Source organism: Pleurodeles waltl, chromosome 12 (assembly GCF_031143425.1).
Source record: "Pleurodeles waltl isolate 20211129_DDA chromosome 12, aPleWal1.hap1.20221129, whole genome shotgun sequence".
In the NCBI taxonomy this organism is placed as follows: domain Eukaryota; kingdom Metazoa; phylum Chordata; class Amphibia; order Caudata; family Salamandridae; genus Pleurodeles; species Pleurodeles waltl.
In genome coordinates, this window is record NC_090451.1 from 65,141,380 (window position 1) to 65,154,896 (window position 13,517).

At 46.8% G+C, this 13,517-nt stretch overlaps 1 protein-coding gene across 1 annotated transcript in view; it reads right to left on the reverse strand.

The window, feature by feature from the left end:
* Positions 1 to 13,517, reverse strand: part of YJU2 (YJU2 splicing factor homolog) — a 60,963-nt gene that overhangs the window by 17,690 nt on the left and 29,756 nt on the right. Inside the window, exons 5-6 of the mRNA XM_069217161.1 lie at positions 7,463 to 7,644; positions 6,719 to 6,839 (exon numbers count right to left, since the gene is read on the reverse strand). Coding sequence (XP_069073262.1) covers positions 6,719 to 6,839; positions 7,463 to 7,644 — 303 coding nt within the window. The remainder of the gene's footprint in view (positions 1 to 6,718; positions 6,840 to 7,462; positions 7,645 to 13,517) is intronic.

A 13,517-nucleotide genomic window follows, 5' to 3' on the forward strand; every position in this document is an offset into this window, starting at 1 on the left:
TTGGCAAGGGTCGGGGTGAGTTGCTTGGGGGTGATTTTGTTCCATTTCCTGTGGGGGGCCCAGGGGACGCGAATGTGGCTGTTGGGTGCGGTGATGGCGAAGTGTAGGCAGTGATGGTCAGTCAGTCCGGGGAAGAGATATTCTGGATGGTAACCCAGTTGCTTGAGGTGAAAACGGGTTTTAGTGTGTGCCCTGTGGCGTGCGTGGGCACAGTGATCAGTTGTCTGAGGCCGAGGGTGGTGAGATTGTCGAACGGGGAAGTGGTGTTTCGGTTGTTGCAGTCCTCGAGGTGGAAATTCAAGTCGCCCAGGAGGAGATAGTCGGTGGACGCCAGGGCGTGGCGATAACTACAATGGCATTGATGAAGGCTGGGTGGGGGCCGGGCAGTCTGTAGACCAGGGTGCCGTGGAGGAAGGAGTTGTGAGTGGCATGGATCAGGAAATGTAGGTGTTCCATTGTGGTGCAGTGTTCCTCCGTGATGACCGTGAGGCGGAGTGAGGACTTGTGTATGATGGCCAGTCCTCCCCCCGGACGGGAGGGCCGGTCCTTCCTTGTAGCCGTCCAGGATTGCGATGTCTGGTCGGGTGGAGTCGATCAGGTCCCAAAGTTCAGTGGTGTGCTTAAGGAGGGAGAATTTATTCAGAAGGAGGCAGTGGATGAGGTTGTGGCGGGTGTCGGTTGTTTCAGGTTTGGGGTGTTCCGGGTGTTTGTTGCGGCTGAAACTGAGCTTGCAGTTCCGGCAGGAAATATGTCCGTGGGTGTCCTTAGGAGATGCGGTGCAGCAGGCGTAGAGATGTCTGGTATTAAGGTGGTGGAAGGTCTTGGCATTGTAATGGAGGTTGGGCAGGGAATGGCTTATCAGGGATTCAAGGTTCCTGCCACTGGGAGGGGTCCAGGCGCAGACAGCCTTGCCTTTAATGCGGCTTTGGCCCACCAGCGGTGTGCCCGCTGCACACGGCTGCCATTAAGAAGGGGAGGGAGGGGTCCGGTCACCTGGGAGGCGGAAGGGCAGGAAAGAGCAATTTGCGGAAGGGGGTGGATCCACAGGTGCAGCGGCGGCTCGGGGAGAAAAACACAGATAGAGCCAGAAGTGAAAAAAATAGAGTACAGGCAGAAGTAAAGAAGGTAGGAGTAAAGAGGTGAAAAGGTGAAAAGAGTAAAGAGAGGAAGATACTTACGTTCAGATGGCCACTAGGCCACCAGGGATGAGGCACAGGCGGGAGCCTGGGGGTAGCGGTGGGCCTCGAACTGAGAGTCAAGTAGGCTCTCAGTTCGTTTCCAGGTAGAGGCAGAAGCAGCAGCAGCAGCAGCAGGAGGAGGAGCTGGGGAGGGCAACAGACGCTGACCAGGAGGTCAGTAGAGTCGCCCTCTCACAGCGCTGCAGCCGGCATTAAAAAGGGGAGGGACGCAGGGGGTCCGGTCAGCTGGGAGGGTGGGAAAAAGTGCTTTGCGGGAGGGGAGGGAGGTGGAGCCGCAGCGGCACAGGGAGAAAACTGCAGAAAAAGAGCCCGAAGTGAAAAAAAATAGAGTACAGGCAGAAGTAAAGAAGGCAGGAGTAAAGAGAGGAAAAGAGTAAACAGAGGTCGATACTTACGTTCAGATGGCCACTAGGCCACCAGGGATGAGGCGCAGGTGGGAGCCTGCGGGTGGAGGTGGGCCTCGAACTGAGTCAGGCAGGCTCTCAGTTTGTTCCCAGGGAGAGGCAGCAGCAGTAGGAGGAGCTGGGGAGGGCAACAGACGCTGACCAGGAGGTCAGTGGAGTCGTGCTGGTGGGGTTTCTCAAGTGTTGGGTAACTTCTGTGGGTAAGATAGGTCTGGTCCTAGCAAAGTTAGGGATAGAAGAGGTGGGCATTTCACTACCCCGAGTAAAAAGGGGAGGAAGAAAAGGGTGCAGTTGTAGTGAAGATTCAATTTAAAATGGGTCATATCATTGCTGAGATGGGTCAACGTCCCAGAGGAAGTGACCTGGACAGAAGGATGTGAGGCAGAGTATGCCCTGCACTAGTTCAGTCTTCTTCCTTACTTCTTCCTCACCTAACAAATCAGGAAACTCTCCCAGGGTTGGGCTGAGTCTCCTGGGCATGTTGGCTAGTGGGGGAGCGGGGAGTAGGAAGCTGGACCTTTCTTTGCAGATGCCCCCCTACACTTTTTGTCCCCATCTGAACTACTAGATGTTGCTGTTCAACAGTGCAGTGAAGACTGCTAACCAGGCTCCAGTGCTAGTATTCTTTCCCTAAAACAGGTAAATGTTCAATTGTACCTCCAAGGGCAAGGACTATGCCCCCCTCTCCAATGGGTACTAAAGAGGGTCCCTACGGGCTTCAGCATGTATTGCGCCACCCCAGGGAGCCTATCGGAAGATGTGTTCTTGTTGTTGTAGCCCCCTAATTTTTACTTCGGTCTTTGATGCAATTTCGACTGAAGTGCACTAGGTTTCTGCTAACCAGGTCCCCAGGGCCAGTGTTCCTTCCCCAAAACAAGACACCTGGTCACTTGATCCCCAAGTGACCAGGCCCTTTAGCACCTCTGTAAGTTCCTTTGAGATAATGCCACTGGTACCTAGGGCATGGGTCCTGAAGAGGGCCCCTAAGAACTGCAGCACAACTTGTGCCACTCTAAGAGACCCAGCATCAAACCTATGCAGACTGCCACTGCGTGACAGGGTGCTCCCAAAAGTGAAAACACGATACGGCACACACTTGTGTGCCAGGTCCCCTAAAACGCTGCTTGTAATATCTGTAACTCACCCCTACATCAGGCCTTTCAGCCTTATGGAAGGGTGCACCATATTACAAGTGAGGGCATATATGCATGAGCTCATATGCCCCTACTTTTTTTTTGTCGATTCACAGACATAGTAAATGTGCAGGGAAGCCATTTCAAATATATCTGCTGGACACTGGTCAATACGAGTACCCCAGCTACATGATCGCTTCTCTGAACACAAGAATGTTTGGTATCAATAAACCCTCACTGATCTAATTCCAGTGATGGCTTTATTAATACATGCACCCAGACGGCACCTTAGAGGTGCCCCCTGAAAAACCTACCAACTACTGACGAGCTCACTGACCAGTTCTGGCCAGACTGCCACCAACAGACGAGAATATGACCTCCCAGGGTGAGAGCCCTCGCTGTCTAGAGGTCAGAAACAAAATACTGTCCGGGCTGGGGTGTGAAACTCCAGGGCTGGAAGCTTCAAAGAAGCCCATCGCTTTTGGTATGCAGATATGGTCTCCCTCAGAGGAAGATGCCAACCCCCCTCCCCAGGTCCCATCTGGCACTTGGCAGGCATGCAAATTAGCTGAGCAGGAGCGACGTCACATTTCCAGACTGGGAACACCCCTAGGGTGACCAGCCTGAAGTGGACACAACTTGGGAAATTCTGCCATCTTGTGTGTGGTGGAATTTAGGAACTTTGGACAGGGTGATGCCCACTCCCTACAGGAAGTGGTTATCTGTCGGGTGTAGTGACACCCAAGGGTAAGTAGCCATTGGCTACTACCCTTCACTTTCCTTAGTGCCCCCTAAATGGAGTATTTAGGGGACCCCCCTAACACCAGAACTTTGCTAGACACAAAAGAAGAAGTGGACAAGAAGCCTTCTGAACCAAAGAACCGAGGAGCAGTTCAGTTGGCGCCAACCTTGCTGGCCTGCTTCCTGCATCCGACCCTCAAGGGGCAACTGACCTGCCCTGTCGCTACAGCCTCCAAGAAACTGGGAGAGCTGCCAGTGCTTCTCAAATCGCCAGGAAGAACTCCCTTGGAGTAGGAGAGCTGATCCATTGCATCCGCAGGCACCCAAGAAAGAACTGTGAGGAACGGGACCACCAAAAATACGATGGCAGACACCAGTGCACCCTCGCAGCCTAGCCCGTGTTGAAGTGGGCCAATGGCGTCACCGTTCTCCCCAGGCCCTCCAGAGACGAAGCTCATCCTGAGTTCAACCACTGTGGACTTTGAGACGGCGTCTGCAGTCTGTTTCTGCAGACCCCCATGCAACCGCAATTGACCAGGAGTCAATAACCCCGCACATCAGGATACCTCTAAACCCATCCGCCCTGGACCGAGGAGAAGAGAACCAAGGATGTCCCCACGTCTCCCAGCCCCATGAAACCTGGGCCCACTTGTTGGCTTGGTCAGACTGGACGCCCAGTCCACGCCTGCAGACTGCACCCTCGCAGCCTAGCCCGTGTTGAAGTGGGCCAATGGTGTCACCGTTCTCCCCAGGCCCTCCAGAGACGAAGCTCATCCTGAGTTCAACCACTGTGGACTTTGAGACGGCGTCTGCAGACTGTTTCTGCGGGCACCTCTGCAACCCCAAGAAACACCCGCACCAGACTCAACGTCAGAAGACACCACTGCACCCGCGCCATACAGCCTGAAGAGGAGTGGTCTGATGGTGTCCCACTTGCCAGAGAACCATCCCTGCAGCAACTTTGTAACCAATTCCCACAGATGAATGGGACACCCAATGCCGTAACACACCTCTGCACCCAGACTCACCAGAGCCACCCGAGGTGACCTGCTGGTGTGGCTTTAGACCTTGCCCCATACTCACCTTAAGTGCAGGAGATTGGTCCTGCAAGTCAAGTGCTTGTTCTTCCTCCATAGGATACAATTACTGCATGTGAAAATTGAAAAGTGTCGACTTTTAAACAACTCTAAAAACTTATCTCTCAAAAGTACTCACCTGAATCTTGGTATCAAAGTTTGTATAAAAGTATGCGCTATTTTTATAAATTGGTGTCGGATTTCTGTAATGAGTGTGTGTCTCACTTAATGTATGAGTATGTGCCTTACATGCTTAGCACTACACTCGGATACGCCTAACTGCTCGACCACACTACTGAAAGAGAGACCATTTGGGATGTCATTTGTGCCTCTGTGAAATCTCTGGAGAGTTGCTTGTACTCTTTGCACAGTGTATCTCATTTTGGTCCAGTGTATAAAGAGTCATCTTCCTAAAGAACTCCTCAACACACTCATGCAGACTGCCACTGCAGGCTGCGTGAAGTGGTGCCAACCATTGTGAAAACATGACATGGCACACACCCTGTGTGCCATGCCCACAGACACTGCATGCAAAATATAAAAGTCACCCCTACAGTAGGCCTTACAGCCCTAAGGCAGGGTGCATTTATACTATATGTGAAGATATATCTGCATGAGCAGTTATGCGCCTGTGTCTTAGTGTCAAATTCTAGATATTGCAAGTGAGCAGGGAAGCCATCTGAAGGACATATACTGGGCACTGATCATTAAGATTAACCCAGCTACATAATGGCTTCACGGAAACTAATGGTGTTTGGTATCAAACCCCTGTAGGAAGCTGGCTCTTCATATAGTACACCAAAGAGAGGTATACTGTGCAACTGTGACTCTAAAGTGCTTACCTGAGACAGAAGATCTTGGTGTCTAAAAATATATAAAATACTGTGTTATTTTTTTTTATTGATCTCAGATTTCTTTTTCAGTGTGTTTCATGTATTTACTCTGTGTGTTCAACAAATGCTCAACCCTCTGATAACCCTAAACTGCTCGACCACACCACCACAAATTAAGCACTCTGGGGATACCTGGACTTTCTGCATAGTGTACTTCGTTTTGATATACTACATAGAAAGCCAGCTTCCTAAAGAGAGGGACGGATGAAAATTCCCTAACACTCGGAAGTTATATAGTTTTACTGATTTCTACACAGACACAAAATCTGAATTTCAGTCTAATAACAAATGGAAATAAACGCAAAACCTGGTTTGATTGACGTCCCAGGTTGTTACTCAGTTTTCTGGGCTAGTAGTGCAGGTTAACAGCCCTAACAGGCTATCAAATAAACAGGAAAAACATTGGAATGCCCTAGCCTTTACCACAGCTCTGCAGTCATATTAAAACCCTTACATTTACTGTTCAATCAGACTTAACAAGCCTCATCTCCACCGAACAGGAAGCCTGATCCACTTTAGCCTATGCAAGTGAGATTTGAACGAAAACTGTCTGCCTATCAAAATAATGGTATTCATCACTTTTAGTTGTGGCCCCACAAAGCAATGGATGGATAAACACTTGCTCAGAATCAACAACTACATTCTCAATCACAGCAGAAGGGTTACTGCATGCTGGTGATAGTGTGTGCTAACTCTCACTGATGCGCAACGCTTCTCACTCCAGTGTTACTAATACGGTAAAGTCCTAATGGTCCTAATATTTATTGTACTTTGATCAGGTTGGGTTTGGGTCCTACAAAATTTCAACAACAATAATAATAACAGTAACGTGCATAACAAAATTTTATTTAAAACAAAAATTGTTGTAGTGAATCGGCTGACATAATTAATGTAGCATAAAAATTTCTAGCAGTATCCTGGCAAATGCACATTTTTCAGAATACACTGATGAGACAACACCTCATGCAAATGGGTGCAAAAACAAATATGGATACATGCAGAAGGAAATTTCAAATGAGAATACCATTAAAGAGCTAGCTTTTGGTTACATTGTAACAAAAACCTACGCAGTGGGCCAAAGTCATTGTGTGAAACATAATGTGAACTTCGAACATCAGCTGCAATGACTTGGACATATGTATCGACTGATCGCCTTCTGCAACCACATTCTCAATTATTCCTGGTGCTTTGCAAAGGGGAAAACATGGCTGTGCCCTGGTTCATTTTGGTGAATCCCCTTCCTAAATGGAGTATAAACAGCAGTGCACTCACCTCACTTAGGATGTCTGTAGGATTTGACTTTATTGCATCCTTGGGTGGTGCCCGGACAGCTTCCTCATCGGAATCCGACTCCTCCAGACATCGCCTCTTCTGGGACAGCTCCATCATCATCCTGAATGGTGGGGAACAGAGATCGTAACAAAGTCCCTGATGAGAACTGCGTCTACTTACACAAGACACTACATTGCAATCCTATCCATCATATAAAATAGTCAAGAATTTCCTTCCAAGCTTCCCATCTTCTTGTTCCAACCTCGAATTTCTGAGCAGCGGATGTCACTGCAAACCATCAATAAAGTGTCTCCGACACACAAACACAAATCATGGCTGCCAGGTGGCCCTATGATACTCGTTACCTCAAGCCAGTTCTCACTTTCTAGTGAATGATGCTCAATATGGTGTGCCTGGCAGTTTCACTTTCAAGTTAGGGTGTCTTACTATAACTGGGTCATACGCCAGCATAATCTTAACAGTAATTTGTTTTTTTTTAAATGAAAGCCTATGTCCATGAACTTCCCTCAATAGTTTAAGTCACAAAAAGTGGTAGATGGTCCTCATGTTCAACAGCCCCGCAAAAGAAAATGAAGACTTGACCAAGTCAGAAAGTTGATTTCAGACTCTGCCACTGCAATCAAAATAAGAGATAACACACAAAAGTTATCAGCCTCCACCCCAGATGCCCCAGTCTGAGACTTCCTCTTTTTGGATGACCAGGATCTGAGCCCAGGATCTTACTTCATTTCCCTCTCGTCTTCTTCCTTCTCCCGGCGTTTCATCTCCTCCTCATAGTCCTTGTACTTCTGCAGCATGGACTCAAAATCCACACTTGCCTGGCGCTGATTCAGCTCCTTCAGTTCCTGCAGGTTTTCCAAAACTTCCATCTCCAGCTTGGAATCTTTTGTTCGGTTTTCCAATACCTGGAATTGTGCAACACCTTGTTGGAATTACTACCCATCAAAGAACTACCAGCAGGGACGAACATTTCAACAGTACATGCAGGTATGGCTGCTAAAACTTCTGGGGCACCATTAACAAAGGCAAAATTGAGGTTGCCCCAGATGTAATTTGTGGTATTAACAGGTCCAACTGGTGGAGCTTTAATAAAGTTACCTACATCTACCTTGCAATGTAGTTGAATATTTCCAACCTCTAGGCCAGGTGTCTCCATCCATTGATCGCAAGCTACCAGTAGCTCACAGACACCTTCAGAGTAGCTCACAGTCTTGAGTTTATTGTTGAGTAAGCACAGGGTCACATTTTCCTTTTAAAGTTGAGGGAAGGTTTATTTTACATTATTATCTTCAGGCTCCAGATAGCAGGGCCTGACAATGAGGAGTTCTGGAGTCAGATGTATGACCCAGGGCAAAGAGGCGAAGAACTGAAGCACTGAGGTATTTAAATCTTAAATGAAAGTCTTCGTCAACTGAATATTGGAGCTTGAGAAAAAATGTTTCTGAATGTTTTTAACTTCGAGGATACTAAAAGGAAGAGTTAACTTAATGAATAAGTTAACTCTTCATTTTAATTTTCTCCCATTTCAAAGTGTCACATTTACACAGGCAGGCATCCCGCTCCCAGTGGCTAGCAGACATAATGTCACATTTATAACTGAAGAATGCAGCCATTTTGTTTAAGTAGAAGAAATTTAAAGTGCAGAAAAATGACCCAGATTATCAACATATTTTGCAGAACACTTTTCTGCACTTGAAATTCCTCCCATGAAAAAGGGTTGTATGTTTGTGTTATACATTTGATAGTGCCACATACTGCTAAAGGGATGTCCTGTGCCACAAGCGCCCACGGCATAGACTATCATTCAGCCTTACACACAGATCCCACTCATGTGCACACGTTTATAGATCCCCAAAGACAGTAATCTCACTGACACGCATGGCAGCCCTGTCATGTTGCCCCTAACCTAAGTATTTTGATCAAACCATAGTCTGTCCTTATGGCCAATAGGCTTAAATTCAATGAAACTGGGCATGTGGGTGCCTGGTAACATTACGCAAGTGACTTGGCCTTCAGTAGCTCACAATGATTTTCACTGGTCAGTAGTAGCTCTCACTACAGAGAAGGTCCGAGACCCCTGATCTAGGCTGTGCAAACCCTCAAGTAGGTGTTAGACAGGACTGTGAACACTTCATCTACTCCTCCAGTAACTTAAAAGGGTCCTTTCTAGCAGTAACAGCGCTGGCATTACCATTTCATGCTCTCCGACTTTACCATCGAGTGCTCTCAGTAGTGGATGATTGAGCTTTACTTTCCTAGTACTCAGCGAGGCGCCAGATTCACAGAATCGAGTATCCTCGCTCCCTTACATCAAATGTGACTATTTGTGTTCTCACTATTATTTTAATTTTTTGTATTCGTTTTCACTCGTTTCCAGTTAGTGCAGCGCCTTGAGAGCTAGGCACCAGTGCTGGGATCTGCAGGAATCCATTTTCATTTACTTAGCATTTCCCTTTCGATTATGTAAGCAGCGATAGGAACCTATTATTTGAACCTACAGGTGGATGGCACTCTGCTGCCATCATGCGTCCACTGTTGGCATTGTAGGCATTCAAGCCAGGGGCTTTGACATGCCAATGCTTGTGTTTCTGTAACCAACATGCATTCGTTAGCGTAGCTTCATCGGCAAGATTTTTTTGGGGCCCGGGTGGGAGGAATCAGGCTGGCATAGAGTGTTTAAATACATTATACCTCAAGCAGGGTGCACGAGAGGGGCCCAAGGGGCAGTGGGAGAGGAGTGGAGTGCGGACGGGTAGGAGTACTAAGAGACTACATAATATTTTGTCAAATAAGCACATTTTAAGGACTTTGAAAACAGAGAGGGATAGAGCGTGTGTGCGTTTTTGTCCATGGGTATGTAAAAAGTCCTGATGCAATCCGACAGAAAACTCAGCATACCCGACTGAAAGCACCAGGACCCACATATTTATCAGAAAATACTCTTATTAGGGGGGTGGGGTGCTACCGCATACACCCCCTCCCATGCTACGCCCCTGTTTGTTATTCATTTTAGTCTATGCTGTCTCGTGTTATCTCGTAGACAGTGCTATCTTGTTGTGTTGTATGCAGAATACATTAAAAAAACACGCAATGCATTTCGGGAAAACAGTCCCTTCTTCAGGGGTACCTGTGTAATGAAAATGGAAATGGGGGACTGTTACTAGTTCAGTTGATGAAAGAAACAAAGAGAAAACGTGTCATGTGAAGAATTCTTCCTCTCGTGAAATAAAGTGTGGCTATTTTCCGCTTGTGCGTCCATCGCGGCCCATGCAAGAACAACTTCACGGCGCTATTAAATAACACCGACCGCGAGTGAGTAATTACAGAAACCGTGACCTGCGCACTCCTTACCCCATCAACTAACCAAAACAGTCAGCAACTCGAGAAAATGCACATCATGAGAGCGGACTTACATGCTAATGCAGTGAAAACGTCACAAACAGGACCAAAGACACTGAGTGCACCGGCTGTTTTCAGTCTGTCACTCCCCTTCGAGGGCCTACAGATACCAGCATGCAACATTCAGGCTTAGCGTGGGTCCCAAGAGCATCACCTCAGGTGAGAGGGCCTGCACCAAGATCAGCAGTGAGCACAGATCTCTATTCAAGCACAGAGGGTATCCCCAGGATTTAATGGACTCCGCTATGGAAAGCAATGGATAGTAAAATTCCACTGCAGAAGACTTCAGGGGACAAACCAGCCATGTTCCATATTTGTATCCAAATTTGTCAATCAAAATCTCCACCAATCAAATGCATTATTCGTAACAGGTTAGAATTACTTCAATTTGAGCTAGATTTTAAAGGATTGTTCCAGCACAAGCCAGTTTGCACAGTCATGCGCCAAAAATCCGCAGGAAACTCATGACACCAGCAATCACGTTGTTGGGGACCGAAAAATGCCAAAATTGCATTCACTGCAGTAACTTGATAGTAGGGAACACCACGGTTCATCCCACGATGAGGCAACCTATCAAACTAAGACATCCTTGAGAGTGCAACACATGAAATGTCATTTACAGCATCAAGTGAGCATGCGGACTGCTGTACATAGGTAAAACGGAAAGGAAGATGAAAGTTCGAATTACTGAACATAAGAGCATAAGAAACACGAATCAAAACTCCAGTTCGACAGTACATTGGTTGACACAAAAACACAACATTGCTCAATTACGTTTTCAAATTTTGGAGGCGATCAGAGGGAATCCAAAGATCAACACATCCAAATTGTTATCACAGAGAGAAACTTTTTGGATTAAAAAATCCGACACACTTTTACCTAAAGGACCTCAATTACAAAGGAGAGATGCCATTTTTTTTTATAGATGACTGCGTCTACGTGCTGCATAGGCCTAGCGTGCGGAAGACATTGTGATGCAAAAGGGTTAATTAGCATGGGCGGTGCTGATGAGAGAGAAGGTATATGGAAAGGTCCTCTGTGTGCCATGTTGGATTTGCGAAGCATGTTTTTGACATTCCACAGTGGTTTCCACGTCTCGCAGAATTACAGTATTCTTTTTATAGTACCAAGCTGCACGGAGCACATGACACTTGTTTTCAACATTCCGAAGATACTGATATCCCACAGGTGTTCAAGATGGTCTGCTTATCGTACTACGCTGCACCAAATGTATGACGCATGTATAACTTTCTTAGAACACTGCTATCGTATTTACTGCATACCATGGAGACCGTGTTGACACCAAGAGAGCTTGGTCAGAAGATTGATTAATGCCAGAAAATGCGGAGTGGTAAACATGGATAATCACACCAAAATCTGGGAGAAGTGAGCGGAATATTGGAGAATGTTGCGGAAGTCGGCTTTTAGTTTATAAAAGGCACAGGCGTCAAAGCTCAGGAGTCCTTCAGCCCTGCACACCATCACCACCCGGTTGTGCCACAGTCACCAGCAGCTGAAGAAGAAAAGACATCTACAGACAGAGAGACTGACTGGGCTTCCTGGCGCTGTGGAAAGTTAAGTCCCAGGGGGATAAAAGAGCCCAACTCTGCTGCTTTCTTCCAGTTCACATTCTGGTTGATTTTATTATGCTGTGATTGATCTCATTGTGAACACACTCTGCTACTCGATTCTTGTCACCAGTATTTGTGCCCATATTATTGCTTGATTAAAGTGCAAATGCACTGACTGTGTGTGCGTGTTGCTCCTGACTGAGTGTCTTTATGGATTTGTCATTGATTTCCCACAGTTGGATTGGTGACCAATCCCCGTCCAAGACAGTCTCCACCCCTACGGCACCTCGGTCGCAATTCAACATCTGTATACATCTGTCATTTATATCTAACGCAGCACACGGGCAGGTATTTTTCCATATCAGTCTCCGACTACATTTCCATTCAGAGTAATCTACCCATATATCGGTCTCCGACTACATTTCCATTCAGAGTAATCTACCCATATATCGGTCTCCGACTACATTTCCATTCAGAGTAATCTACCCATATATCGGTCTCCGACTACATTTCCATTCAGAGTAATCTACCCATATATCGGTCTCCGACTACATTTCCATTCAGAGTAATCTACCCATATATCGGTCTCCGACTACATTTCCATTCAGAGTAATCTACCCATATATCGGTCTCCGCTAATCTACCCATATTTCCATTCAGAGTAATCTACCCATATATCAGTCTCCGACTACATTTCCATTCAGAGTAATCTACCCATATATCGGTCTCCGACTACATTTCCATTCAGAGTAATCTACCCATGTGATATCAGCTCCATCAGGGTATATTTACGCACACAATTCATTTTATCAGCATTTTGTTTTACACAAGGTCAGCGTCTTTGCCACTATGAAGCCTCATCATGTCATTTCAGTTGTTTGTTAGGTTGTTGATTATTGTTCTACAGAACCCGCGCTGGTGAATGGCAACAGAATGCACCAATGTTACTCTGTCGCTTTACTAGACTTTCCGACAAAGTTTTTTATTAATGGTGACCAACATATGGCATCCATAGAGCTCGTTAATAATTTGCTCTTCATAAGTGTAGTACATCCCTGCGCCACGACGTCTGTACACATCACCTTCCTTGACTGGTACATTCATTTAGTCGCGGTTCCATTTCTCTGTCGGTGATCAGTGCGCCGAGAAGCCTTCACGCGGCGCTCTGGTGCTAAAGTCCTCGGGCCTGGCATGGTTTGCGGGGGGTACGCGCTTGGTGTCGAGACGAGGTAATGAGGTCAGTCCGGGCTCGGGGGGAGCCGATTACAATGCACTTTTATCTCTTTGGTTTAAAACTCACTTGATGTTCCCTTTTAGCAGAGGGAGTACATGAGTTCGCTCCTTGTGGGTTCGCACAGCTGGGGGTGTCCGTACAAAATAATGACTAGCTTGTTTGTATTCAGTGGGACCCACCGCGTTGTGCTGAGGCTGTGATCATCTCATGCGTGTGGGACATCCTGGGTTACGCCATTAATTTACTTGGTTTGTATACAATATCTGACCTGGACTCACATCCCCGTCACTTGCCACTGATAGTAAACTATCCCACTGACGTCAAGCCTGAGTGTTGCATGCTGGTATCTGTAGGCCCACGTTGGGAGAGCGGGGGCGGGGGGAGGTGACTGAGTCTTTGGTTTAGTTTGTGACGTTTTCACTGCATTAGCATGCAAGTCAATTCTCACGATGTGCATTTTTTGAGTTTGTTTTGGTTAGTTCATTGGGGTAAGGATTGTGCAGGACATGTTCTCTTCTTAACTACTCACTCGCGGTCGATATTATTTATTTGTAAGGTGAAGTTGTTCTTGCAT